Raw genomic sequence first — 26890 nt, 5'->3', positions numbered from 1 at the left:
TGAATGACCTTGTCACAAACCCACTTATCAAATAGCCGATGAAATTCTAAAAAGTGATGACATGACATTTGCAAGATTATCTTTTATTGTCCAATCAGAAAGGAGAAGCATCATGGCTGCAGAGAGATGTTCTTGTTTCCAGGCTGTGCTCATGCAAAAGAAATGGAAACTGTGTTTTGGGCAATTTTTTCAAGTTTCTGAAGTTAAACTATGGCAAAGTTGATCTAACAACTAAAATCTACATATCAGGACACAGAGGAGACATGTACTCACAATGACAATCTGGAGAAGGAAATATCAGAGAAAAAGTTTTATGTTTAGAAAAATCAAACATTATTTGATCTTCTGTGTCTTTAAAGATTCGTTAATCAGTCACAATGACACTGACTGATTTTGACCGTTTGGGGGGGATAAATTTTCAAAGTGCCTAAAATCAAGCTTTACAGCAAATGTTTGTGGAACTGTTTATGAAATGGATAGATGTTTCAGGAAAATCTTACCAGAAAGGAAATGGGTTAAGCAAGATGAGTAAATTTCCAGATAAAACCTGGGCATACACACATTGAGAAAGTACAAATGAAATCTATTTGTGTGGTGCTGGATATGTGCATTTATTTCATGCCACCATCTTGTCAGTGCATTAATAATTTAAACACACATGCAGCAAGACCAAATTATCTTAAAAGAATTACTCAACTTCCCTAAATCCACATGCAAAGAACAAGGCTGCATCTCTTTAACTCAACCTCCACTGTTCAAGTGGTTGCATAAAATCTCAAACACGCTGAGGAGCCCATCGGCTGTAAAATGTAAGCCAAGCATGCAAAAAAAAAAAAAAAAAAAAGGTGATAATTACATTAGCACAAACACCACCCACACAGTTAAAACTCATTTAGTTATCCCAATAAAGGGGGTCATTTAATATATTAACAATGAAATTGATTTAAAAAGAAAATAAGCTGTAAATCCACAGTGTTCCCTAAATGACTGTGATAATCATTGTGATAATGATAAGTGCATTTACTTCCCAGAGGATGACTAATGACACTAGTAATCCAGGGGCTTTTTCCGAGCACCACAAAAAGATTTTGCGTGGCTGTCTTAATTATAATACTTGACAAAGTTTGGAATGGATACTGAAGTGCCTCTCAATACAAGCTGCCATCATTATTTGCTGTACAACTAATAATAGAACTTATCACAGAGAAAAGAAGTATTTTGCTATGTTACCACTGAAGTACAGATTTGGTTCTACATTTAAATCTACATTTAAGTTAACAAAGTCAACAACAGTCAAAGTGTTTTATAACTTCACATCACTGTGTGCTTAACTGCTTATTTCAGTCCTTCTGATACTGAGCTGCTCATGAAAAGCTGTCTGACAACTCAGAAAAGCAGAGGGGCGTGTAAGAGTACGCAGCTTTTTATATTTCACTGATCACTGATAGTGTACTTCCTATTTGGAAAAAATAATACAGATGTAATTTACTATCGTCAGGTTAGATGTTTTTGTAAAAAAAAAAAAAGTAGTTGGTGTGTATGAGTGCATGTAGTTGGGGATGAAGGACAGGAGCATAGCTGTGTTGTTATTAACATCATCACTGCATCAGTGCATTAAAGCCTTTCTGCAGAAATAGCAATACAAAGAAAAATCATGAACAGACCTACTTATTTTCTTTCCCCAAACACAACAGTTTTAAGACTTGCAATTAGGTACAGTATTGTGTATTTTTAAATGACTAAATCTTTAATTTATTCCGATGCCATTATGGATGATGTCAATGACTGGTTATATTTTTTGGCACCTGTTAGTAATGCTGCTAATCAGTGTAATTTAAGTGAGTAAAATGTGTGGGCTAAAATAGAGCGCTAAATTTCACAAAGTAAAAACAAAACAATAAATCCTAAGTGTGATTAACAGCTGCTTCATCTTTATGATCTAAAGTTAATCGTTTTAAGACTACTTCTCTATTTTATTTTCAGAATTATAGATGGGTATCAGTTAAAACAAAACATTGATGACATGACCATAAATAGTAGTGATCCTCAGGAAACAAAAACCCATTTGTGCAGAAGTGAAGCCAAATTATGTCATTGTTACATTGGAACATTCGGACTTTATACTAAAACATTTTTTCTAGAGGAAGTTTATTGCAAAGTCTTATATAACTCATTTACTTTATGTACAACTTTAGATTTTAAAAAGCAGATTTCTGACCATGATAAAAAAAAGTTGCTTGTAATGGGTCATTATTACATAGCTACTGTACTTAGCATTAGAAATACAATGGAGTAGACTAGAGTAACTACTTTTAATAAGAGAAAATATGTTCACAATCTAAAATTTGCAAAGAAACTGAATAACATGTTAGAGGATAAGTTAATGGTATTGCACTAGAACAACTAATATCGATGGGGAAAAATTTCTTGGAGTCAAATGAGAAGTTGAAAAGAGATATAATCACCTTTCCCCCTAAACATAGAAATAAAGGCGCACGCCTCCTGCCTTTGTCACAGCTGTATATTTACAGAATAGCTGTGAAACACATGAGCAATCATACGTGTAAGATTACAAAACAATGCATATGGCAAACGATGAGAAATCCTACAGGGTTCAAAGATCATTTTTACTTTTGCTAAACACGTCTTTGCTTTTAGAGCGTGAGGCAGAAATGGGAACGGTGACGGTTTTAACTGCAGCACAGGTACAGCTATGGCAACTTCAACGTAACAACATATTGTATGTTTTCAGAGAAAACAAACTAATTATTACAGCATGAATGTGAATGAAGCCCAGATTGAACCACAAAAGATTATTAACTTTGAAACCTTCAAAACAAGGTTGTTCTTTAGAGAACAGCAACTGCACAAGAGACAAATATGGTGGAGCTACAAGATGTTCAAATGCTTCACATCAGTGAGCCTCTGTCCTATTCTGCTTTCATTTCTATTTAGTCTTTGAATAATCTGTGACATGACAGCCCTCTAAGATCTCTTAGTTTTTGGAGGTTTAATCTGCAGCTTATGTTTAGACATATGCTTAAGGTTATTAGAGAGCAGAAATGAAATACAAAAATAAATATGCATGTGTATGTTAGCTTTAATTTATTCCATACAGTACCAAACAGCATTTGGAGACCTGGAAAAAAAAGCGGTTGTACAGACAGAAACAAAGCTTGGCCTTTTCTTCCAAACCCAGCTGTCGGCCTGATAATGTTGCACATATGAGAGGAAACCACTGGCTCCCCGTGAAGGCAGGGAGTTCAAATGGAGTGATCACAAAGAAAGAGAGAGACAATGCAGAAAGATGCATATTTCTCTCTGCCTCCTCCTGTTTCTGATCTGCCCAGTTTGTTTATCTCTAGTACAACATTGCCCTCTACTGACCATACTTTTCCCTGCCTAAGTGAAGGAGATAAAAAAAATATTCAACAACTGTCCAACAATATCAGCCATGTTTTGATAAAACCGGCAAATCGTAAAAAAAAAAAGAAAAAAAAATACTTTAAGAGGATTCTGGGTAATCTAGGACTTTTTAAAAAGAGCATACTAAGACCTCACTGACATCAGAAATGGCTTTGTTTTACCATAGTATCAAAATCCCATCAGTGTTGAGAAATAAAGTGCACTTTACTTCCCAGATATAAGCAAAACTCAAAAACAGCTAAAACAAAACAAACATGTCACCATTGCCATGATGTCATAACCTCTAAGGAAGAAAAGATGCAAGAACAAAGAAGGAAAACAGATTCATTCATTTGCTTTTCACCAGTCATTAAAACCAATCCATCATGACTTGACTGGGGAGCAGTGCCTTGCTGCTCACTGTACTCATGTAACATTGGAAAGACCCCCTCCCTCTTCCCCCTCTGATATTATTTGGATATCAAACAGCAATTTGCCACTCATAAACACCAGCATGAATGCGAGTGCATTGGGCCAAATCCAATAAAAAAGCTAGTGCAGCTCTTGCGGCATGACACAGAGCGAGCCAGCCCCACTTTATCATCCTGATAGGATATGATGTGGTTTATATTATTACCCTGGTTGGATAATGGGATTTGGATGCTGATTGGTACAACAACTGGGTTTTTATAGAGGTTGTGATTATTATGGTGGATCAAAATAGGGCCATACACTGCAAGATGGTGTTAGATCAAAAGAACATCCAGCAGAGGAATGGGAAGAAAACAGATGGTGACAAAACTGGAAATCAGAATGTGCCATAGCTCTGACTCATTGGTGTCTCTGCAAAAACACTTATGCAAACACTCTGCATTTACCAGCCAGCTTCAGCTCACTGTATTTTTCTCCATTTAAAGAGTTTCTTAAAAATCTTGTACAAAGGCACACAGTGTAAGGTGAGGATGCATTTTCAAATTTGGAAGCTACAGAGGAGCTCCACATTCCTCTGTTGTAGTCATAAAACAGTGGGTTACTGGCCTCCAACCAGGAAGCACAGAGACCATCAAATCTTTGATTGAGGGAGAACACAGAAACCCAGCTGCTCTTCAAATATCTGCTAAAACATAACAACATGGTGCTGGGAGAGGAAACTATTAGACTGCATAGGTATACATTTCACCAGTTAACAACTGCTGAACCTTTTATCAAAAATTCTCTGGTAATGTGGATGCACTTTATCAGAACTTAAGATTTCAAAATTCTGCAAACAGCAGGCCCACTATTCTGCATTTGTCTGGTTTTTATTACCACAGTAAGACATGTAAGATAACAGAAGAGTTTACAGCATGACGTCTCTAAAACTAGAGAGACAAGCCACCAAAGCAGCATAGCTAAATGAATAAAAGATTACATACTTTTTCAGGAACAGGTACAAAATGTTTGCTTCCTGTATGAACACAGACCTTTTCAGGTGGGTTGTCTGAAGTATTTTAGAAATCCTGCAACACTTGTTCTGCAGATCTCTGCTATTTCAGTTGTTTCTGATTCTTCATGTAATGAGATCAGGGTTCTGTTGGGCTCATACATCTGTTGCAGGACCCCTTCTTCTTTTTGCTGAATACAATACTTCTCAACTTAAGCTGAAAGTCTTGGGTTGTTATCAGGTTCTTCAGTCTGAATTTGGAAGAGATAAGATGCTTTTTTCATAGTTTGCACAAAAGTGTCTAAATGTTTTGTAATTTTAAAACTCATTAGAATGCAAGGCTGCTATATATAGCCGTTACTCATTATCATAATGAGGTTTATTATGACAATGCTTATGCAAAAGTTTGACTTGGTTCAACTTTTTATTGGTTGCAAATATAGCTGACTTTATTCGTGGCTTTATTTATTTCTCTGTATGAACAAAAAAGAATCACCACCAGAAGCTCACTTTGTTTTGGTTTTTGTAGCACATTCAAAATTAGTCTGTCTTTCAGTAACCAAACAGTTCCAGGATTAATTTGTTACCAACTAGAAATATTATTATTATCATCATTAGTAATATCAAAGGTCATATAGTTGCTTGTACTGAGATAGCAACAAACTTTAGAGAGGTTTTGCTTCTTGGATTTTTATGTGGAAAAAAAAAGGTTTTTGAAAATGCATTGCTTGTTTTATAAGAATGGAGGTATTATAGTTCAGTACTAGATCTTAAACGTGGCATTTAAATGTATCGGAAACATTTGTGATATTTATACACCTTTTTTGTTATCATGACAAAAATCAATGCTAGCATCCATGACGTTATCACTGGCCTGAATGTGTGTAACATTTAAAATCGAATATGAAACCTCAAAGACTAATTAGATGCTTCAAAGGCATTACTTCAGCAGATTATGATATTACTACTTCTTTTTTAACTTAGCTCTTCATTAGAACAGCTGTCTGAAACAAGACATCTCTGAAATTTTAATGGGGTTCCTTGCCAACTTTATCACAATGTACATCTTTAGCTTTCACCATGCCAAATATACTAATGTATATTTATGTATTAGTGTGGTGTAAGATGTTCTGTAAATTACACCTCATGTCTTCACATGAGAATTGAGAATCTGAAAAGTTTAAGACTCACTTGTAGCCATCTGCTTTACTTACAGTGCAAAGTTAAGCCACCATAAAAATGAAATAAGTCATTTTCATGGATGGATACCACAAAGATAATCTTGCTTGTAGCATATTCCGAGATCAGTGTAGCAAATTTTATCTTTTGTATCTCAAGTCTTTGATTTTGACAACATCCTCTTTAGTATTTTCAATAACTTATTGGAAATTTCATCATCAAAGCACATCTTTCGAAGAGTACATCACAGAGCTTGGCATGAAAAACTGGATTCTCTGATCCTTTGTCTAATGATGATTACAGAGAACAAAAGAGGCAAAGAACAAATGTTAGGAAAAGAGAAGAAATGAAAAAGTTGGACAAAGAGAGGCAGGACAGAGGTGACTCAAAGATAAAGCTGTATATTAGAAAGGTTGAGCACTTGTAGGGCAGATATGGTTAATAGTGGCTTCTGTTAATCATATCTGCCCAATAGGTTCTGTATCATATCTGATCCTGCACTTTTACTCCAGCTTCGTTACAAGCGGAGGTATGCAGAGGAAGAATTCCACTGTGGTGTGCATTTATACATGTAAACCACTAATTCACAAGAAAAAATGCACTGTAATTCTAATTCCAAGTCAATCAAGTCTGATTAGACAAGCAAAACACAGCAGAAATGTTTCAAGTATACCTTAGTAAGTAAATGTAATTGTGTTGTATTTACTTACCTATTTCTAATGTACCTAACAAACACCAGTTTCAGCAAAGAAAAGCTAGCAAGCTCAAAGTAATGACACAAAGAAACTATTAACTTATTAATTAAGCTTTGAGCTCAGAAAATGAAGGTAACCCAGCTTTTAAATGCAAGTTAAGACAAAGAAATTTGTAACTAATAAATATTGTGTTTTCAAATAACACAATTATTTTTATGTAACTATGACTAGTGTATTTATTAAAGCCTACAATGAAAGAATATCACATGCTTGCATTATTTGTGCCTTAACATTATCAAATTTGTCATAAAGATCTATAAATTAATTTCCTGTCAGCTAAAATATTAAATTTAGATTAACCCACTGGCTGACACTACATCCCAAGAACAAATGTGATAAGGAACAAATAGAAGGAGTAGTAAACCTCACACTTTTTTGTGTTCCTTATGTTGACCAGTTACTCTTGATACAGCAACAGTGATGAGTAGCTCATCAATAAATAGATGACTTTATAAAAACAGGGAGAACATTTAAAGCTGCTTAGTAAAATTGTGCTGAATTTGAATGGGAAAACACTTTAAACATGTCATTGTGACAGAAAACAATAAACGGATGCTCTACTGATTTTTATTCCACCAAAAAGAAACAAATTGAAACTACAAATTGGTTCTAAAACTCATCAGCACAGCAACAGGAATGGCCTAATAACCACTGAGGATGACCAATATCCCATCAGCAGCACACAGTAGGACAGAGTGACACTAGAACACACACTGCATGACTTCAGACATTTGAAATTAGCAAATGAGAACATTTTGTTTGGGATGCAAATCTGCCTGCTGAGTGCAGCTGTTAGCATGATACACACATTGCAGCAGATTCTTTCAGATGTAAAGATTCTTGTCCCCAGAACATTATCATATGTTTTATATAATACCTGAGAAAATTGATGCAATATTTCATGTTTTCATTGTCATACTTGGTCCTTACAAAGAAATGAAAACACAGTCCCAATCCCAACTGCTGTTAAGTATTAATCTCTGTAAAACTTAGCTTTTATGAATGTCTTATTGATATCAGCTGACACTTTGCTTGTGCTTGCAAAACCCTTCTCCTAGTGAAATTGCTCATTCTGGTTGAACTATGACACAATAATACAACCATCAGAGAGGGTTGGTGTTTGGCTCTAATAAATAAAAGGACAGTGACAGAGGTTAATGACAGCCAAATGCTTGATTACCCACTGTTAATCTCACAACTTATAGGCTATTATTTTCCACATGTTTACAGACCCTAAAACTTAAGTTAATTCCTTCTCCCTTGTTTTAAGTCTTTCAGCACCACTACAATTAAATTTTTCCAGGCTTTTATACACTTGGTTTGATTTTTTAACTGTTTTTTTTTAACTCATCATTCATCTGTCTCTCACAACACAATTCCCATCTGTCTTTTAGCAATTAAAAAATTTCCAAAGGACAATATTACACTGTTAACATAAGCTATGTATGAGCTATTCTGTAACAGTGCTGTAATGTAATGTCTTCTGATCTGAATGAAGCTCATCTGGATAAAAGTGGTGTCATGCATTGTACTGCACTACTCACAGATGAGTGAAATGAATGAAATGTAAGTGCAGTCATATGTATTAAAGATGGGCTTTAATACTTGACTTATATACACTCTGAGATTAAAGAAATTTGCTACATTTTACTATAATTTACACTGACAGCTTTTGCTTATGTGGTGGTTCTCTGCATCCTCTGCAGGAGGATTTTTTAACCCTTTTATGAGAATGTTATGTTGAGGCAGGGAAAGATCTAATACATGTTGTGTAAGGAGAGCAGAGGACCAGGATAGGGAAACGCTTCCCTAGATTTTAACTTTCATTATTATTTTTAATCATAATAAAACTCTTGTTCTTAGCCGACTCTTTAAGTTGCAAGAGAGGCTACAATATAACTGCGGGTGGTCTTACAAAAAGATGTAGAGCATTACCTATTTTCTAGGAAGTCAGTTATTAGAACTTCTCACCTCAAATACATTGATACCTTAACCCTACAGGACTAATTGGATACCAACAGAAAACAATAGAAAATTAACAGAAACTGTAGTGGGTGCATGGTGTTTTCACACAAAGTTGTGCTCTGCTTTATCTTGTAAATGAGAAAATGGATTGAATGTTTTTAACATAGAAGTTGTTGAATGAAATTGGAATTACTTTTTGGCAATCACTTCACTTTGTGTTTAGGCTGGCAACACATAGCAGAAAACAGTCCAATCATTTGTGCTAATTTCATGATGGTTGATTGGTAAAGCTTTTGAGTTGGGTTTAATTCAATAATGGCTGTGCTAAATTAAAATAATTAAGGTTTGAATGAACATTGATTTTACTAAATTGTCACCAATCCACTTTTCAAAACAAGCACAAGAAAAGTTTGAAAGTCTTCGATTCATTAGATTGCAGCTGCCTTGCAGTTACCTGATTGAAGGGAATCTTGCTGTTCTTTATCTTCTGGGATGAACTCTTCCATGTTTTCCCCAAAAAGTGCTGGTTCTTTCTATCAAACAGTGTCACACGTAGCTGGTAGATTACATCTTGTTCCCCCACAGATATCCCCTATGAGTACAAAGGAAAGAAGAGCATCATAAAAAAAAAAAAAGTCTCCGTTAAACCCTGAGATGAACTATTTCGTTTCTAAACTTAACAACCTTCAAGCTAAATATTGTCCAACTTAAAAAATAAAATCAAGACTGGGGATTTAAGTGTAAACGATCTACATCCTTAACTACATAAAATGTGCATACAGACTTGAAAATACATTATTGATTAATGAATGAAAACTTTATTGTCATTGCAACGGGTGCAACGATTTTTTTTTCCAGTACAAACCCGTCCAAGACTAGACAACCACAACATATACAACAGGATCAGGCAGACTGAGGCAGCAGCCGCCGTGCAGCGCCATTACGCATTGGATGCCATGCAATTCTGCATTGTTTTGTTTTTTTAAAGATTATATCTGGCCGAATTTACTAAATGAATCACAGCAAACAAACGCCGACATGCTGCACTGAGCAAGTTCATGGTGCAGTTGAGAATATTTGGTTTTACCTTTAGTTTAGAAACTTTTGATAGGAAGTCATGTACAACGTGACGACTGGACACTGGATCTTCGTCATTTCTTTGCTTTATGACAACCCAAAATCAGCTAGATTTAAAATGTTTAAATACCAACTGTTTTAACATAAAAGTGTGAAGCTGTCACCTGCGGGATGGAAGCTGTTGTGATTCGGTTGAGGGTGAGCTGGAAGCCTTGGGATTGGGTGAAGTGGTTTTCTACAGCCAGTCTGGCAGTCTGGCTGGACGGGGGAACCAACCGGTTTCTCTCAAACACTTCATTCCAGCCGTCTGCGACCCTGGATATGTCCTCTGTTTTTACCATATCCTCTTCTAAAACAAAAAGCTAACAAGAAAAAAAACTTAAAATCGCCTAAGTAATTTTAGAATATAGAAGAAGGATATTTACTGAGCATTTTGATTTTCAAACCTATGGCCGCCATATTGAAAACGGGTTGTGCTATTTAATTGAGAGGGGTGACTGGACAAATCAACCGTTAATTATTGAACGTTAACAAGACAAAACTATTATACAGTAAATATAGAATTACCTGTGATTAACTTTAGAAACATAATAATTGTGGAAAAAACCTATTTAAGCTGAACTAAATTTTTACGTCAATGTTTGTAAGGGTTGCGTATAATCTTACATACCTTTTCTTTGGTATACTCCATCTTGATGCATCAGTTGCTATGGTAATATTCAAGTTGCTGGTTTAGGACTTGAAAATGAGTTTAACCCTACGGTTATTTGAGATACAAACATGTTTGTACATATTTAGAAATTAGATACATTATAATACAGCTGATTTATTTATCTGGAGGCATAATATACATTATACGACATAAAAGGGATTTAGAGGGGCATACTGTATATTTTAAAAATCCACACTTGCTCAGTGTGGGCAGCTACTCTTCTTTCAAGCTCAGCTCATCTACCAGAGGCCGTGAGCTGTTATTCTTATTAAAGTAAGGGTTGCAAGTAACAGGACTGAAATATCAATGCTACTTTTAGCTTTTATGTTATGAAAATATTATAGCTGTGAAATGTAATGTTGCTGTTAACAATGAGTACAGATTTAGTTTTATTAAAGAAAAAATGATCAATTTGTGTTAATATTACAGTATGAAAAACATGGTTGCATTGGTAAGATCAACACATTCAGTCAAGGCTACAAAGATTGGGAAATTACATTTAATAAAAAATGAAGAGAAAACCCTGGCCTGCCCATGTTGTCAGCATAAATCCTGATTAGTTATTTCCACTGTGCCATGAATCACTGTTTTTCTTTTTCTGCTGCCATCCCAAATAGGTTTCAGTAACAGGTTTGCACACGTTGTTGGACATAACTTCAGCACATTATTATTATTATTTAAGATGTGTTTATTTTTAAATTAACAATTTCAACATTAAAAGAGAAACGCCTAGACAGAGCATACAAAAAAAGATGCATTAAAAACTTATTCCAGTGGTTATGTTTGACAAGCAAGTTTGCAAGAAGATAGGACAAGAGGGAAAATGTCATTTTCAGCGATTCTTAAGATCTTTATGGTAGTTTTAAGAATTTTTTGGAACATATTTTCGAACAACTATATTTCCATTTTACCTCAAGAAATTTGTAATTTACACAAGCAGTGTGTGTATTGTGCCTGGATAACTTGAAATTTTACAGATGGGACTGGAAATGTCAACCAATTCTGGAATGTACCATTTGCTTTATATTCAGACTTATCTTGCTTGTTTTGATAGAGAGTTGTTCAGCACATACTAAAAATAGTGACATGCGGTGAAGTTTATGGTTGGTTGCTCTGTTTTACAATTGTAAGAACTGAAAGCATCTTATTTCAATATTCATTCAACAGCATGCAACTACTATTAATGCTTCATATCCCATCAGCATTCCTCTTTCAATTATACTAACACAACCACTGTCACCAACTCTTCATGTAGCTATTGGCTGTCCTAAAAGTCGCTAAAAGTCACCAAATTACATCATCTAATGTGCATAATAGCCTGGTACAAAGTAATGGAGGCTGCTCTGGAGAGGAATTTTGTGGAATAGGCAAAAATGAACGAAAGGACAAGCTAAAAATGTTTAAAAAGGCAAAACTAATAAAAAATAAAACAAATTGTTTGGTTAATATTTTCGTTTGTTAATTTTATTAAGTGTAGGTTGTTTTCTAATTAGGAGGCAAAATTTCACAACACTTGTTTTCCTCCGCACTCTTCATTAATAGACATTAATATCTGAAGGTAAGCCAGCAGCAGCTTTGAACGTTTCATTTTCAGCCTGGTCATGAAACAGGTGATCATCTCCTGCTCTGAATGCAGCTGGGTGCTGCTGCGAGAAGCCTCTTCTCATTGCTTTTGGACAGGAGAGGGGCCTGCGCAGCACTCACTCCTCATTGAGAAGAATAAACTACTTTCATATACGTCAGTTTACAAAAGCCTCCAATACTGAAAAAGTTGCTAAATTTGTCGCTAGTCGGGTTAAAAATAAATAAATAAATAAATAAATAAATGTCGCTAAGTTGGCACCCCCTTGAGGTGATATAGAGTACTGTTTGCCTCACCTGCTGTCCCCTCACTCTCCGCCTCTTTATTTTATTACGACAACCAGTAGGGGGCAGCAAACTACCACCGCTGCGGCTTTGGCCTGAAGAGGAAGAAGAGGGAGGAAGCGGTATGTATAAACAAAAAACTGTACAATGTTCGGAGTTTTGAGGAAAATTAAACCTGTGAAAATTAGAAGTTATCATGGGGACGGAAAGTACGGAGTTGCAGCGAAAAGTATGAAAGAGCTGCTTAAAAAAGGCTGCAAGCTGTTACAGGTAAGACGTGAGCTAATTAATTATTGTCCGCCTAAAGTTCCGCTCTTCTCTGTGAGGACATAGTGAAGTTAAAACTGTGGGAAACGAAAGCATACGTCTTTTAAACTGTATTCATACAAGAAAAATTTGCATTACCAGTTCACAAACAGGTTAATCAGATAGAAGTTGTGCATATGAACTACAGATGTAAATGTAATGTCCTCAAATGTGTAGGACTTATATGTGAGGTGCAGACACAGGAAGTATAACTAATTACAGGCAGCAACTCGTCAGTAAATGTTGCACAGCAGTACACATAAATGAGTGCCAGTGCATGTGTATAAAATAGCAGCCTGATTTATTTTATTTTTTTTAATTTATAGATAACAATTTGGGAACACACCAAGAAAATGTTTAATCTGTAAAAAGAAAACAAATACAACATTTTCTCTACTATTCCAGCTGCCACTCTCTGGAGCAACTCTTTGTTTATATGAAGATGGGACAGTAGTGACAGAAGAGTTTTTCCCCACCCTGCAGGATAACACTGAACTAGTTATTCTGTGCAAAGGCCAGACGTGGAGCGGAGGTAAATGAAACAGGAATGTCTTTATGTCAATCAAACAAAGTGTTTTTTTTTTCTGTCCTTTTAATCTTTGTGCTGGTCTTTCTAGCTGTTTGTGACATCAGTCAGTTACTGAACACAGACCGGTATGCTGACAGTATTGTTGAAGCAGCCAAGGGGCTTCTCTCTGATGAACAATCTTCTAAGAGGCGTAAAATCCTGACTGACCTACTACAGAACCTGGAGGACAGGTCTGAGCTGGAGAGCAGAGACGAGGATGGAGACTGGTTCAATGGTATGTGACATTTTTATGTCATAGACATACAATGTAGTAGCATTATCTGATAACTTGGAAACTGTAGATTAATGAACATCAGGTTCTTAGCCAAACCCAGGACACCAAGAGGAACACTTAATGATGATTTCTAAATATAACATAACAAGAGACCTAAGGACAGATCTTTCATCAAGCTTTGTTATTTTAAAACAAAAAGAGTTAAAACCTGATTGGTGACCCTGTGGTGAAATTATTCTAATGAACTTGATTTAAATCTATATACTTAAAATTAGTCAAAAGTGAAAAAGGTGTGGACTCTACACTTTTGGGATTTCTATCATGTCCAGGCCTAAATCCTTTTGCCTGTATAATCTCTTATCTTTCCACAGATATCTACTGGAAAATGTTATTTGTTTGCAGGATTTGCCAACAAAACATAATGTAAAACTAAATTAAACCTAATTTAAGGTTTTTTATAACTGGGTCTGATTTCAGGTCTTGATGCTCGATTCAAAACAAAGTCTGCCTATATGAAGTACAACTGCGAAAGCAGGATACGAGGCTACATGAAGGAGGTAAAGCTGAGAGCCCAGCTGGCACCTTGCTCTATATTTCTCTCCAAAAAAAAAAAATGAAAAAATTCCTCCTCACTTCAACATCTGGTGCAACATCTAACATTTATTTTTCCTTCATTTCTTTTTGGGGTCTATTTTCAGGTGGATACGGTCAGCAAACACATAGAGAAAGCTAAAGTCAGGGCAGAGTTTTTAAAAACTTCAAAGTACCTGGTTGAAATGCTGAAAGCAGCCAAGTACAATGGCAGCTTCTTTGACAGGACTGAAAAGGAGTCAGACCGCCTCTGCACCCGTGAGGGGTGGTTCACCTGCCAGGTATGACAGGGACACACTGACATGGAATCGAGAGGTTGACACAACAAGAAAATGATCATTCTCATTTAGTCATGTCTCAGGCGATTCATGTGGCTGTATAAATATTTGGAGCAGTTTTCTTCAGACTGAAGAGCCACTCGCTACAAAGAAAAAGAGGTACTTTACCGACATATGAATACAACTTAAATGCTTTCAACCGCTTTGTTTGCTACTTTCTCAGGGATCGTTTGACCAGAAAGTGTGCCAGTCGCTCCACTCCATCAACCCTTACGGCAGCAGAGAGAGCAGGATTATCTTCAGCACATGGAATCTGGATCATAGGTAGGACACTTGCTGCCTGCTGTGGATGGCTTCTTTTAAAACCATTCCCAATTCCACACATTTGCCTTATTTTTTTTTGTATGCATGTTTGCTAATAATTGCTGTTATCTACACATAATGTCTAGAATTGAAAAGAAGAGGACAATCATCCCCAGTCTGGTGGATGCTCTACAGAATCACAAGAGCACAGACCTCAATTTGAACTACTTCTACCAGCTGCTGTTTACCAAAGACAACTTGAAACTCGTCCATATTGTTTGCCACAAGAAAGGCGCTCACAACCTGTTTTGTGACACCAAGAAGATTTTTAGGATTGCCAGTAATGCAGGCAAAGCTAAAGAGCACCCTAAAGTGAAGAGAACACGCTTGATTTGAATATTTTTTATGTTATTTTAATGAAAATTTTTATGTATGAGCTTTTGAATGGCTAACTTTGATCTATGAATTTGTCCAAGACATGAAAATCATATTCTTTACCTTCAAGGTATTAACAAAAAGGAGCATTTAAACAAGCTTTAAAGCATTTATTTCTTATGTTGGCACGCTGATGTGAAATACAAAGATGGATTATGAAGAATACCTAACTAGACATTCAGCCAGAAAGTTGCATACTGTAAATAAACGAAAAGCATTTTGCATAAATAAGGCAGTAAAAATATTTACAAGAATTGAATAGTCAGAACAATCAACTATATACAAAATGCAACAGGTGGGATACAGTTGCTCTAGTGCAATTACTTTAACCTGGTTAGTTTACATTTTTAAAGTCAAGATTTTTTTTCTCAATCAGATAAAAAAAAAGATCTTTTAAATTTGAACAGGAACATTGTGAATGATCATTAGCTGCACTGGTGTGTAAATATACAGATGTGTGTTTTGATAAAAGAAAAAAGCTGCCAAAATCCCGAACATACAGAGATGTCTTAGGATGGACTTTTAGACACTTGGTGAATGATGATACAGGACATTCATCTCGATCAATAAATGCTTTGCATGAAAAAAAAATCTTCATACAAGGTCTGCCCTTTGGTTCACACTTCTTTCTTTCTCATTGTATTTATTTTCTTTCTACAATCAAATCAAATTAGCACCATGTTCTATGTACTGGCTGGTGACTTTTTTTTTAAAAAACAAAGTGTAATTGGCTGAAACAAATAAGCACTTTGGATGTTTTTAAGTTGAATCCAGCTCTCTTTGGCATCCCAAACTATAAAGTGTTTGGGGTTTGATTTGTTTAAAGTGCTGTGAACACACCCCCAGCTATGATTGAGATGTGAGCTTAAATTCAGGATCATAAGCACCTGTGTTTGCTCTCAGGTGGCCATATTCTCTTACTGCATGAAAATGGTTGGTTATCAAGCCAGATGTTCTAGTAAACTAAGTTGTACAAGTTTGACATCAATTGGTCGCTTTCATGTGTCATAAACACCAATTCTTTCCATTTCTTTCTTTCATTCTGCCACCTCAAATACATTCTTACCTCCTTCGCTCATGTTTGGGACTGATAACAGGATGAAAACTGATTGAATGCAGTGTCTGAGCAAGTAGTTTCTTTTTTTGGCTATTTCCTTTAGAAGTCCACCACAGTCATCAGAGTACTGCTTTTCTGTTAAGTGCCCACTCCATTATCTAGCTGCGTGTTGCTGAGGCCCACATCCTCTTCATCGCTGTCCTCCCGTGCATAAAAGTGTCGCCTCCTGCTCTCTCTTTGGACATTGGAAGAAGTACTTGAGGATGTTCTAGGAAAGTCCTGCAAAAGACAAGTGAGGTTTACTAAACAAATATATTTTCACCTCAGTGCAGCTGTGCAGTCAGGTTTAATGGCAGCAGATTTAGTCTGCAAAGCAGGTTAAGATAAATATGTGTTGGTTAAAATTAATCATGTTCGAGAATACAAGTGAGGCCAGAGATGGTTACATAAGTGTTACATAACCTTTGATATGGTGGCTGTTGAGAGAGCAGATTTTCTCACAGCACGAGCTTGTCCTTGATTTTAGGGAAGCTCTGATATGGCTTCTACATTTAAAATTAACCTTAACAGGATGTAATGTGTTACTATATTTGTTCACTTAAATGTAATCCAGACTACGACTGTGCATAGATGTCAACAGAGCTTAAAAGACTTTAGAGTATTAGTTGGATCTCTTAATTCTTTCATAACTTCTGTCTCAATGAGTTTAGTGACTTTGCTGAAGCATTAACCCAAAAAGGAGAACTTTGGGCAAGACTACAGTTTCCATATCATTTTAAGAGATGGTTCTTTTAAAAAAAATTAAGTTTGACTGAGGTAAAAAAAAAAAAATTTGAATAGAAATCCTGAAAGCAAACATCTGAGTTAATTGATGGAAGGGAATTTGAACATTATGCACTCATTCCCCCTTTCGATTCATCCTAAAATGCTGTAGTTCAGTCCGAGAGTTCACGTCTCGTTTGCTCTGACAGAAAGCATCTGGCCTCCAACTTGTTCAGTTTGCCTCAACTCTTGCTCAGCATTAATTAATGTGCTTCATTGCTCTGGTTGACTGTATATCTATATATGGCCGTCAGGTGATGCCAGCTTAAAAATGAAGCTTTGACTGTTGACAAAAACTCAAAGTCCACTTTCTTTCTGTAAACATCTCAGGGTTTGAGAAACAACTAAACCTGTGTGGTAACATGAACATCCTTCCAAACTGGCTGTGAAGTGAGTCAGAGGTGATGTGAGAATAAACTTGCAGCCATGTTAGAAAGCTGTTGCACATCGTTAGATGAATTATTGAGCTGCAGTCGTCATCTGACGGCAAACAGAGTGTAATCAGTATGAGTGCAAACTTGATTCAGACATACATCACAATGTCATAGGAAAACCAAAATGCATCACCTGTACAATATCCAAGTTTCCAAAGAACTGCTCCACAGGAAGGATCTGATTACTGTCGTCATCTGGGAATAAGTTTTTACAAGTTTCTTCACAATCCATGTGCTCCGGCTCCTGTTTGTCCCAGCTACTGTTTGCTCTGCAGCTGTCAAACTCCTGCTCCGTCCTCAGCTCGTTCTCTTTACCCTCCTGTCCTTCGAGCTCTGGTGATGCAGAGCATCTCCTCCTGTCGGCAGACCGCTGACATTCACAGCTGATGAGAGAGAGTTTCTCCGGAGGATCAGCTGCTTTACTGGACTGGACGACTGAACCACCCTCAGCTGAAGAGCGCGTCCTCTGACTTTTCTGACATCTCTCTGTAGCAGAAACCTGTGATAAAAAGTTGAAGAACAGGGTGGAGCATGAGTTAAGCGGGAAGTGTATGGTGTGTCCTCTATATCCCTCAGATGCAATTTTTTAAGTCCAGCCTGTTTCAACTGTTTAGTTTAAAAGAAAATCAAGAAAGCAGGTTTCACACAGATATACTGATTTACAAACAGTAGCCAATAGCTGCTGACTGATTCTCCTCTATACTGACTCCTGTCTCATGCACACATGCAACAGAAAACGTTCTGGACTTTCTGACCTGAGAGCTGCTCTTCCTCTTTCTAGGCTTGAAGTTATCGAGTTGCCCAGGCATCTGAAAAAGCAACACATGCATGATCTGTTTAATCCCTTGTGGCAAAACTTCATTACCGGCGCCAGTTTGTGAATAGGCTTGATTTCAGTCAGCTGAGAGGCAGCTGTCATAATACCAGCAGTTCTCAGGCTCCAGCTAAGCAGCTATTTATTTTACAAAGCCTTCCTGCTCAGGACTGGAGTGGATTAACTTTAACTTATTTGGCAAAAATTTTCCCGTGGGAGCCTGCTTTCCGATTGGGCTTAGGAACAACTTTCCTGATATGGCACTACCTCGTGAAATGAAGATATTTTGCATGCACAGACTTCCAACGTTTACGTCAGTGCTGCACACCTCTTTCAGTGAGACAGTCTGCATGTAGAGGATAAGATTTCCTTTCAGCCAAATATTTTTCTGAGCACGTGTTTACATTTTTGAGATGTCTCTTGCTGCTGATGCGATAAAAAGAAAACAAACATGTTTGGTTTGCTAGCAGTCCTAATGTACTCAAACTGTTGGTTTTTGTTTGGTTTTTTTTTTGGCTTTATTTGATTTTTATTTATAGGTATTATTCAAAATCTTTAAAAAAAACATTGGCAGTTCAAAGAGACCAGCAGATCTTGGTCTAAGTAAACAAAAAAGGAAAGTAAAACTTTGCTTGCAGTGCTTAAAGCAGTTTGTAGATCTCTTTGTTTAGAGGGAAAAACAGAACAGCGCTGTCTTTGTGTGAGGGGGCAGATCAAGGTTTAGACAGCAATCTTTGCATTAAACAAGTTTATTCTGCAATATGATGTTAATTCAAAACAAAACGATCCTTCTATTCATCATTTTCTGCTCCATTCATACTTTTTATATGTTCTGTGGCAGTTCTCATTAAACCTTTAATCTAACTGGGTTAGACTCCCACAGTTTATTTTTTATATAATCCAAATTGACAACTGATTGTAAAATATAGTCAAATTTATATAAATTTAGCTAATTTCCCTCCTGGCACTGATAATAATGTACATCTCCGTTGTAGCTCCCCTCTTTTAAAACATAAGCAGACCTTGTGGTCATAAAGTTAATCTTTTATAAACTATTTATGGAAATAACTTCGACTGTTCCATCCGTCTCTGTACAGACAGAAGGTCTGGTTTAACTCTTAAGGCTCACTGTGCTTCCACTGCTGCAGGAAATATTATATTTAAGCTTGAATACCAGAAAAACTATTTTCTGCCTTGTCCAGCTTACTTGTTTGTCTTTAAAGCCCGTTTAATTGACTTTAACTGCAACAGAAAGAGGAAATTGTCCATACTCTGCTGCAAATGGAGAGGTGCACCAGATATTTCAACGCATCTTCTGAAAAAGACTTAAGTTGCTAATAACCCCGCCTTCTCCTGCATTTTGGCCAACAATCAAACACTGTAAATGCATTCATGCTTAAAATATGAGAGACAAACGTGGTGTTGAGTCGAATTAAGATGTTCCGAGGGACAACAAATAGAGATTAAGGTTTGTCGGAACACACTGTTTTTGAGTGGAAGCCATAACAACGCCTCTGTATCCTCTGCTGGCCAAACTCCTCCCAAGACTCTGCCTGTGTAGGGTCAAATTACCCACCAGCTCTGAACCTAAATTCCACCAATGATACACTTGCTCAGTAATGTGGCTAACATAGCTTACAAATAAATAAATAAAACAAATCAATTAAAAGTATCGTTTTGCCACATTGGAGTATGTTTTAGTTCCCGCATCGTCCTTCGCTGAATGTAAAAAAGAAATTTGCATGGAGGTTTTACGTACAGCTTCTGTGCCATGACGGCGTCGCTGTCCCATACCTCGTTTGAAGCTACAAGCTAATTGGACGAACTCGATAGCCGCGAGCCGCAAATTAAATTGCGTACCAAAAAGCCCGAAGCTTCTGTCCTTCATTTGCACACCTACCTTGCGCATCGTGTTCCAGCGTATTTCCGTTTCTACTATCTAGTTAGTTATTAGCCCGTTTCCAGTCGACTAGCTTCGGCTAGCTACGGGACCACCGGGATAATTTACGGTCTGTGGCGGCGCTGCTCTGCTTGTCTGAGTGTGAGCCGCCGCCTCATCAGTGTATTTCCTGCTGTGAGGTTCACTCGGAGGTCACAGCGTCCCCGTGCTGTCACCGCAACTGTCAGTTCACCTCACAGCAACGTCACCCACCAAACACTGCACCTCCTGGCTTCATTTACTTAATTTACTTACCAGCTACGTGAAAGGAAAGCGTTTTTGAATATTTTCAACTTACGTTTGTCACCAGTTCAGCGTGGCCAATTTTATTTATTTTTATGTTTTTTATTTTACAATAGATTTCCATTTAAACAAGTTTGGCCATTTTAATAAAGGTTTAATAATGTATTTTGAATGCAAATGTGGCCTTTTCCGCTTTTTGGACTTCCCGAGATTTCAGGATATAAAGGAGATGTTCGGTTGTGAAAAGTCTTTCTGGTGCTAAAAGTACGTCCATGTGAATTCAGTTAAGAGTGGTTTCACAGCGGAAGTTCGGGTTCGGTGTAAATGGGTCATGTGAGGTCAAATATAGTGAGGGCAAAGCGCAAACAACATGTATTTAGCATAAATGACCACAAGATGGCGCCAGATGATTTTCTTTAAATGTAGTAACTTCTACACTACATGACGTGGACAATAGATGATCAACGTGTATATATTTAACACACACACACACACACACACACATATATATATATATATATATATATATATATATATATATATATATATATATATATATATATATATATACCATTAAAACTTATTTTTTCACAAATCCTCAAAAATAAAACTGAAAATACAACAAAGAAAACTACAACAAAAGAAAACAAACCCAGAAAAACACGCAATAAACTAAACATTTCAGAAAAAACACAAAAAATGTTTTCATAAACACAAAACATCACATAAAACACAGCATAGCTTACAACACAAAAAGTTTAAAAGAAAAGCCACAAAAACACAATAAAATAAGAAAATGTCATTTAAAAAACAACAAAACTCCTGAAAATACAGAAAAAAAATCTTTTTTTTTTTTTTTTTTTTCTTTTTTGTATCCTGTAATCATTGCAGGCACTTGAAAGTAACTTCTTAGCTTTGATTTGGTCCCATATTCATCCTTAGCCAGATAATGATCCCAGTCATACAGTAGCAACATGGGGTCCTGCAACAGAGCAATGATCTCAACATCGTGGAGTTAGTAGTGGATTATTTAGAGAGACAGAGAATTTACAGATAATCTGTGGCAAGTGTTCCAGACTGTTGTGAAACAACTCATCAGTCAACCTATAAAGATCCAGCCTATGTGCAGAATCTGTGTGTTTTTAAAGCTGTAATGTTTCCAGAATTGATTAATTAAACACTATTTATGGAAAGCATCATCACTACTTCTGCACATTAAAGGCCATGTTTTATCATACTTCTGCTCAAGATCTGATGAGTTATCTTTGTCTCTACCCACTGTTTTAAATATGCCGAAATACTTAAGAATTCTTATGTCAACAGAAACGAGCTTAGACCTATTAAAAACATATAAAACTCAATGGTCGCAGACACCTGATGAGTGTGAGAAACGGAAAAAAACTTGGTCTCAGATCGATGTGGATCATCAGTGGGAGGAGATCTTTGGGGAGGTGCGGGTGAGGCGGTGTTATCCTGCAGCAGGTCTCTAGTCTTAGTGGAAACAAAAGGGAGTGAAAAGATCCGGGGACAGGTTGGGAACCCTGTGTCGTTTTCTTAGAACGAAAAGCGATGTTTGATGACACTGAACGCAGTCATGGGCTAAAGAGCTACGATTTAACTCTACCCGGGACATAACCGGTCCTTAATGAGGAAAGACGGAGGTAGTTGGTTCCACTAGGACGCAAAGTTGTAAAACACTATGAAGGCAAAACATCCAGCAACTGAGGGTCCCAGAGCGCCACAGTGACAGCGATGGATCACCTTTTTCGGAGAAAGCGGGGCAATTTGCTGAAGTCCCTGATAAGCCTGTCTCTGGTTTTTGCATCCTTTCTGATGATCCATAAGCTGAAACTGTCAGAGAAACATGCAGTTAAACATACAAGGGATGCGAGCTGGTGCGGCTCCGAGTGTTTTTCTTTCGGGAAAGGAGTCGTGAAAACGAGTTTGTGGCGCTCAGGCACTCCGGTTTCGAGTAACGAAACGCAGCGGGTGTCCAACGGGACTCCAGCTTTCTGGGACGCACAGGTTCTCAACTGCAGCGAGGACGCGTCGGTGAAGACCCAGGACTGGTTCCGGCGCTTGGATCCGAGATTTCACCAGTTTGTTCTACATAGACACTGCAGATACTTCCCGATGCTCATCAACCACCCGGAGAAATGTGCAGACGGAGAGGTGCACCTTCTCATGGTGATCAAGTCTGTCATCGAGCAGCATGACCGACGGGAAGCTGTGCGTAAAACCTGGGGCAAGGAGCACACCGTGGATGGAAAGAAGATTAAAACCTTATTTCTTCTAGGAACCCCGACCACTGGCAAAGACACTAAAAACCTCCAAAAACTAATCGAGTACGAGGACCAGATCTACAAGGACATCCTGCAGTGGGACTTTATGGACACATTCTTCAACCTTACACTGAAAGAGGTTAACTTTCTAAAATGGTTCAACATCTACTGTCCAGGTGTGCAGTTTATATTTAAAGGAGACGATGATGTGTTTGTGAACACACACAACCTGCTGGAGCTCATCGGCTTCCAAGTGGAGGAGCGCAAAGAGGCCACCTTGTTTGTGGGGGACACCATTTCCAAGGCGATCCCCATCCGAAACCGACAGAGCAAATATTATATACCCAAAGAGCTGTATGATAAGCCGTACCCACCCTATGTCGGAGGAGGAGGGTTTGTTATGTCCTCTCAGCTGGCCAGGAGACTCTTCGTGGTCTCTGAGGACCTGGAGTTGTACCCTATTGATGATGTGTTTTTGGGGATGTGCCTGAAGAAGCTCACTGTGTCCCCGGAAATGCACCCGGGCTTCAGGACATTTGGTATCACCAGACACAGGGTGAGCCCCATGAACAGGGAACCCTGCTTTTATAAAGACCTCATCGTGGTGCACAAACTGAGCGCGCAGGAGCTGCTCAGGATGTGGAACGTGGTGCACTACAAAGAACTGGTCTGTGCGCAAAGGACCTCCATATGACACGCAACCTGTCCAAACCATTTTAAAGATAGCCTACCCAAAAGGCAAAATCGGAAACTATGTTGTGTTTCTGAGTTTGCCTTTTAGATTGATCAAAACATTTCATCCAATCTGCGTATTATCAGTGTTTTTGTTCAAAGAGCATTTGATTTCCACAGATGGATCTGATCATTCAGCACAAACATTATTTGAATACAGTTTCTCAGATGAAATGGCACCAAACGTAGCTGATGTGGACTGATAAACAGGTTGGACCCAATCTCTTAATTCTCCGTCTGCCTTTCGTGTTTTTGGGATTTATCATTGAATGAAACCACTACAGGTCCACAGGTTGAGAAGGTACACAAGGAAGCCTTCTGAGTTCCTAATTCACAGTGCCATTAGAAACTGCATTAATCTTAAACCAAAAAAGAGAGAGAGAGAGAGAGAGAGAGAAAAGGAGACCTCGTTGTTTAAGTGTGTGATATACTTTTTACATCCAGGAGTTTTCCCTGAAACATATAATCATTTTTCTTATTTCAGGATTTCATTGTGACTGCAAAGTGGACTATATGGACTTACAGGAGAGAGCAAACATTTGTAATGATTATTCTATGAAATATTCTGAAATTGTAAAAAAGAAATTGAGTTTTTCCCAGTTAATATATTGATTATATATTTGACTTAATTAACTATGTATGATTGACATAGGCAGGCCTAAAACCAAAGAAACCAATGCTGTGATACTGCAGATTAATGTATAATAGTGTGAAGAAAACAGGAATATGTCAGCCAGATTTATAAATACAGACAGTTATAGCACTTGTTCAACAGTAATGACTGAACAGGACTCTAGTAAAGCTTTAGAATAACATCATTGAAAGTCTCAAGCTCCATAGTCAACTACATTAGTATTTTCCTTCTAAAATAGCTACTAACTAGATGTGGCTCACACTCAGAAACAGATTCAATTTGCAATGTTCAGTTTAATGCAGCTTTATTGGCAAATACATTTGCAAGGAAAAACAGCCAAATGATGCCAAAATTATTATTCAGAAATACCGACTACGGTGCACATAAAAAAAGCATAAAACATCCACAGTCATCTCAGCACAGAAGCCTATAAGCCATATAATGGAAAGTAAAGAGTACGAATATCTGCTTATAAATAAACAGCTGTGAGTTGTTCCTCTACTCTTCCCTCTGGTACCAATAAAGGAACAACTCATGCATTGATAATTCTATTAAAATAGCAATGACACTAAAAACATCTTAGACTGCATCTCACATACAGAGTCATGTTTGCCGTTCTCTCATTCATAAATTACAATCAACATCGTCATAACACTATCATACAGTGGAGGGAGTACAATGTTAGTGATAACTAAATCTGGCTGTTCATCTCTAATGCTCGTTTTCAGCCAATGAAGTGCTTCAAACTGTTGGGGTTGGTTTAATCTTACTGTATGTAGTACATTCACATATTCCTCTTATGGATTTCACTTGAATGATTCTGTTAAAATATTTAATTTGTCTTCCTCGTTTTTACTCAAGATTGTCAGTAGGCATTAATCAGGGAAATAAATACTGTACTTTTAAGTTTATGAACCTTTGGCAAAGAGCAATAACATTCCTTGTATTCAGTTTAAGACAAAGTATGCAAACCTGTAAGCAAATAACTGTGAAGCGGTAAGTTATCATCAAGTTGTCAATGGATTCAGGCCTGAGGAATTATCTGGACTGTTGCCAAGGAGTAAAGATTTCTGCTTGTCCCTAAACCTTGACTCTATGCATCCTTTCATCACTGCCTCTACTAGAAAAAACTGTTTCTAGGTTTCAGTGTTTATCTTCTGTCATGATGGAGTGGTGGATTATGTTTTCAATACCACACTGAGAGCTACTCTACAGATTCATGTAGACTGAGTCTGTATAAATCAGCCCCCACTTTTGTGTTAAAATGCAGGTAAAAAATGTAAAGCTGACAAATGTTTAAAAGGAGAAAAAGAAAAACAAAGAGCCCTGAGGATGTCAAAGTGATGCCATCTGGGTTATCTCAGCTTGGAGATGTATTTTTCTAACACAAACCAGAAAGACATCTTATAGTGAAAAGATGTTTTCATAAAAAAAGGCAGAAATAAGCACTTTTCATTTTAACTGATACTACAGACTAAAATCCGCATCTTTGCCACAGCTGCTTAATTTCTTTTTATTGAAAATATAAATGTATATCTTTTATGGATCACCTAAATTTAAGAGAAGTGCAGCACAGAATTCAGTCTACAATTTTGAGCGGTACAACTCGCCCTTACAGAGGATTTAAAGGGCAGTGAGTATTGTGGAAAAAAAGAGGCAAAAACTCTGCTAGCTTTGTAAGAAGATATCCAGCTCACAGAGAGCTCATGTTTACTCACCCCATCGGTTTGTCATACTAGAAGCCTAATGTATGGACAAGAACGAGTAAGTAGATGGGACTGGATACAACTCAAAGGTCTGCTAGGTTTTCATGGCTTCAGTCAAAATGGTTATGGCTTTAATTATAGTGCATACTGTGCTATGTCACTATTTGATCCTCATCGAGTGTTTCAGAAAAGTGCAGATATGCTGGAATAAAAACAGGAAATGTGACTGAGGAGTGGTTGTTTGTTGTTGCTGAGCTGTTAATATGAGTATAAGGTCTATGAAGACCCAGCTTCAATGTTTCCCTGGTGTAAATCTCCTAGGCAAAGGTGCCAGGGATGGGATCCGACTGCCTCTGTCCATAGGCCTGGCTCTGGCTCTGGCTCCAACTGACCATGCTTGCTTCAGCTTGGCCCCACCGATGGCTTTACCTGGAAACATAAACACACAAACTCACAAAATTATCCATATGGTAAAAGAGAAATTAACACCCCTGTTTTCTTGATAAAAAACTTACAGCCCGTATTCCCTGTGATGCGAGTATAAACATCAAGGTTTCTCAGATGTGAAGGTGAGCATCTTGAGATGATGCGACAATATAAGTCAAGAGAGTGTATGTTTGTCTTTGTTTATGTACTCTCAGGTTTATGTTGCCATCACAAGGCTTAATTATATAGCAGGACATTACATCAGCCATACTGGTACTCAAAACATCATGTAAAAGTCTGGCAAAAAATTATTTTGTATTTATTATTGTACCCAATTTGGTAGCAATAGTAGATGATAAATGTACAAAGTAGGTGATTACATAATGTGAAAATACAATGCTAAAAACAAATGGACATAAAACAAATAACCTTAAAGATCAAGTGTGTAACTTCTGGTCTTGCAGTGGGCCACATTAATAATCCCTTGCATCAGGGTAATGGAAACAGAAACAGCATATATCCCTCAACAAATCCCTTGGCTACTGTTTTTTTTTTTTTTTTAAAAAGGGGGAAAAATACAAGCACCTCTACACTACCCTCCTAAATAAATCTGTAACTCTTCTGATCATTCTGTGTGGTGTAGGAGACGCTGTAGTGGAAAAGCTAGAACATGAAATTTTACCAGTAACTGCAGACACTTTCT

The 26890-nt window shown here is 37.3% G+C and overlaps 5 protein-coding genes across 8 annotated transcripts in view; 2 read left to right on the top strand and 3 right to left on the bottom strand.

Annotated features, from left to right (window-relative positions):
- nphp4 (nephronophthisis 4) overlaps positions 1–10562 on the bottom strand; it is a 184646-nt gene extending 174084 nt beyond the window's left edge. For both annotated transcript variants that reach the window (XM_042003774.1, XM_042003773.1), the window contains exons 1-3: positions 10475–10562; positions 9969–10166; positions 9182–9319 (exon numbers count right to left, since the gene is read on the bottom strand). In XM_042003774.1, coding sequence (XP_041859708.1) covers positions 9182–9319; positions 9969–10166; positions 10475–10495 — 357 coding nt within the window. In that variant the 5' untranslated portion in view covers positions 10496–10562. The remainder of the gene's footprint in view (positions 1–9181; positions 9320–9968; positions 10167–10474) is intronic.
- Positions 10563–12472: 1910 nt separating this feature from the next.
- dffb (DNA fragmentation factor, beta polypeptide (caspase-activated DNase)) lies at positions 12473–15099 on the top strand. The gene is made up of 7 exons (XM_042003873.1): positions 12473–12652; positions 13094–13220; positions 13306–13491; positions 13969–14048; positions 14190–14363; positions 14584–14684; positions 14810–15099. The coding sequence occupies exons 1-7, from the start codon at positions 12530–12532 to the stop codon at positions 15057–15059; spliced, it is 1041 nt and encodes a 346-aa protein (XP_041859807.1). The 5' UTR covers positions 12473–12529; the 3' UTR covers positions 15060–15099.
- A 713-nt stretch (positions 15100–15812) lies between these two features.
- On the bottom strand, positions 15813–20368 carry c13h1orf174 (chromosome 13 C1orf174 homolog). Of its 2 annotated transcripts, XM_042003874.1 has the most exons (4): positions 20126–20368; positions 18167–18220; positions 17545–17910; positions 15813–16434 (listed from the first exon to the last, which is right to left on the bottom strand). In XM_042003874.1, exons 1-4 carry the CDS (start codon positions 20132–20134, stop codon positions 16294–16296), a joined length of 570 nt encoding a protein of 189 aa, XP_041859808.1. In that variant the 5' UTR covers positions 20135–20368; the 3' UTR covers positions 15813–16293. The 2 variants fall into 2 exon arrangements, with proteins under 2 accessions (XP_041859808.1, XP_041859809.1); XM_042003875.1 differs by lacking the exon at positions 18167–18220.
- Positions 20369–21776: 1408 nt separating this feature from the next.
- Positions 21777–24353, top strand: b3gnt7l (UDP-GlcNAc:betaGal beta-1,3-N-acetylglucosaminyltransferase 7, like). The gene has a single exon (XM_042003965.1). It carries the CDS (start codon positions 22160–22162, stop codon positions 23381–23383), a length of 1224 nt encoding a protein of 407 aa, XP_041859899.1. The 5' UTR covers positions 21777–22159; the 3' UTR covers positions 23384–24353.
- Positions 24343–26890, bottom strand: part of cep104 (centrosomal protein 104) — a 35534-nt gene continuing 32986 nt past the window's right edge. For both annotated transcript variants that reach the window (XM_042003963.1, XM_042003964.1), the window contains one exon: positions 24343–26190. In XM_042003963.1, coding sequence (XP_041859897.1) covers positions 26054–26190 — 137 coding nt within the window. In that variant the 3' untranslated portion in view covers positions 24343–26053. The remainder of the gene's footprint in view (positions 26191–26890) is intronic.

Source organism: Melanotaenia boesemani, chromosome 13 (genome assembly GCF_017639745.1).
Source record: "Melanotaenia boesemani isolate fMelBoe1 chromosome 13, fMelBoe1.pri, whole genome shotgun sequence".
In the NCBI taxonomy this organism is placed as follows: Eukaryota; Metazoa; Chordata; class Actinopteri; order Atheriniformes; family Melanotaeniidae; genus Melanotaenia; species Melanotaenia boesemani.
The sequence above is the reverse complement of the archived record's forward strand: the minus strand, read 5'-3'. Positions and strand labels throughout refer to the sequence as shown.

Bases quoted from the DNA above. Each gene is read 5' to 3' on its own strand.
- c13h1orf174 (XM_042003874.1), bottom strand. The intron at 17,911-18,166 runs GTCAGAAAGTCC...TTTTTATCACAG, and splicing joins AGAGGAAGAGCAGCTCTCAG to GTTTCTGCTACAGAGAGATG. The intron at 16,435-17,544 runs GTGATGCATTTT...TGTCTTTTGCAG, and splicing joins GAAACTTGGATATTGTACAG to GACTTTCCTAGAACATCCTC.
- b3gnt7l (XM_042003965.1), top strand. From the start codon at position 22,160: ATGGATCACCTTTTTCGGAGAAAGCGGGGCAATTTGCTGAAGTCCCTG.
- dffb (XM_042003873.1), top strand. From the start codon at position 12,530: ATGTTCGGAGTTTTGAGGAAAATTAAACCTGTGAAAATTAGAAGTTAT. The intron at 13,221-13,305 runs GTAAATGAAACA...TGGTCTTTCTAG, and splicing joins AGGCCAGACGTGGAGCGGAG to CTGTTTGTGACATCAGTCAG. The intron at 14,685-14,809 runs GTAGGACACTTG...CATAATGTCTAG, and splicing joins ACATGGAATCTGGATCATAG to AATTGAAAAGAAGAGGACAA.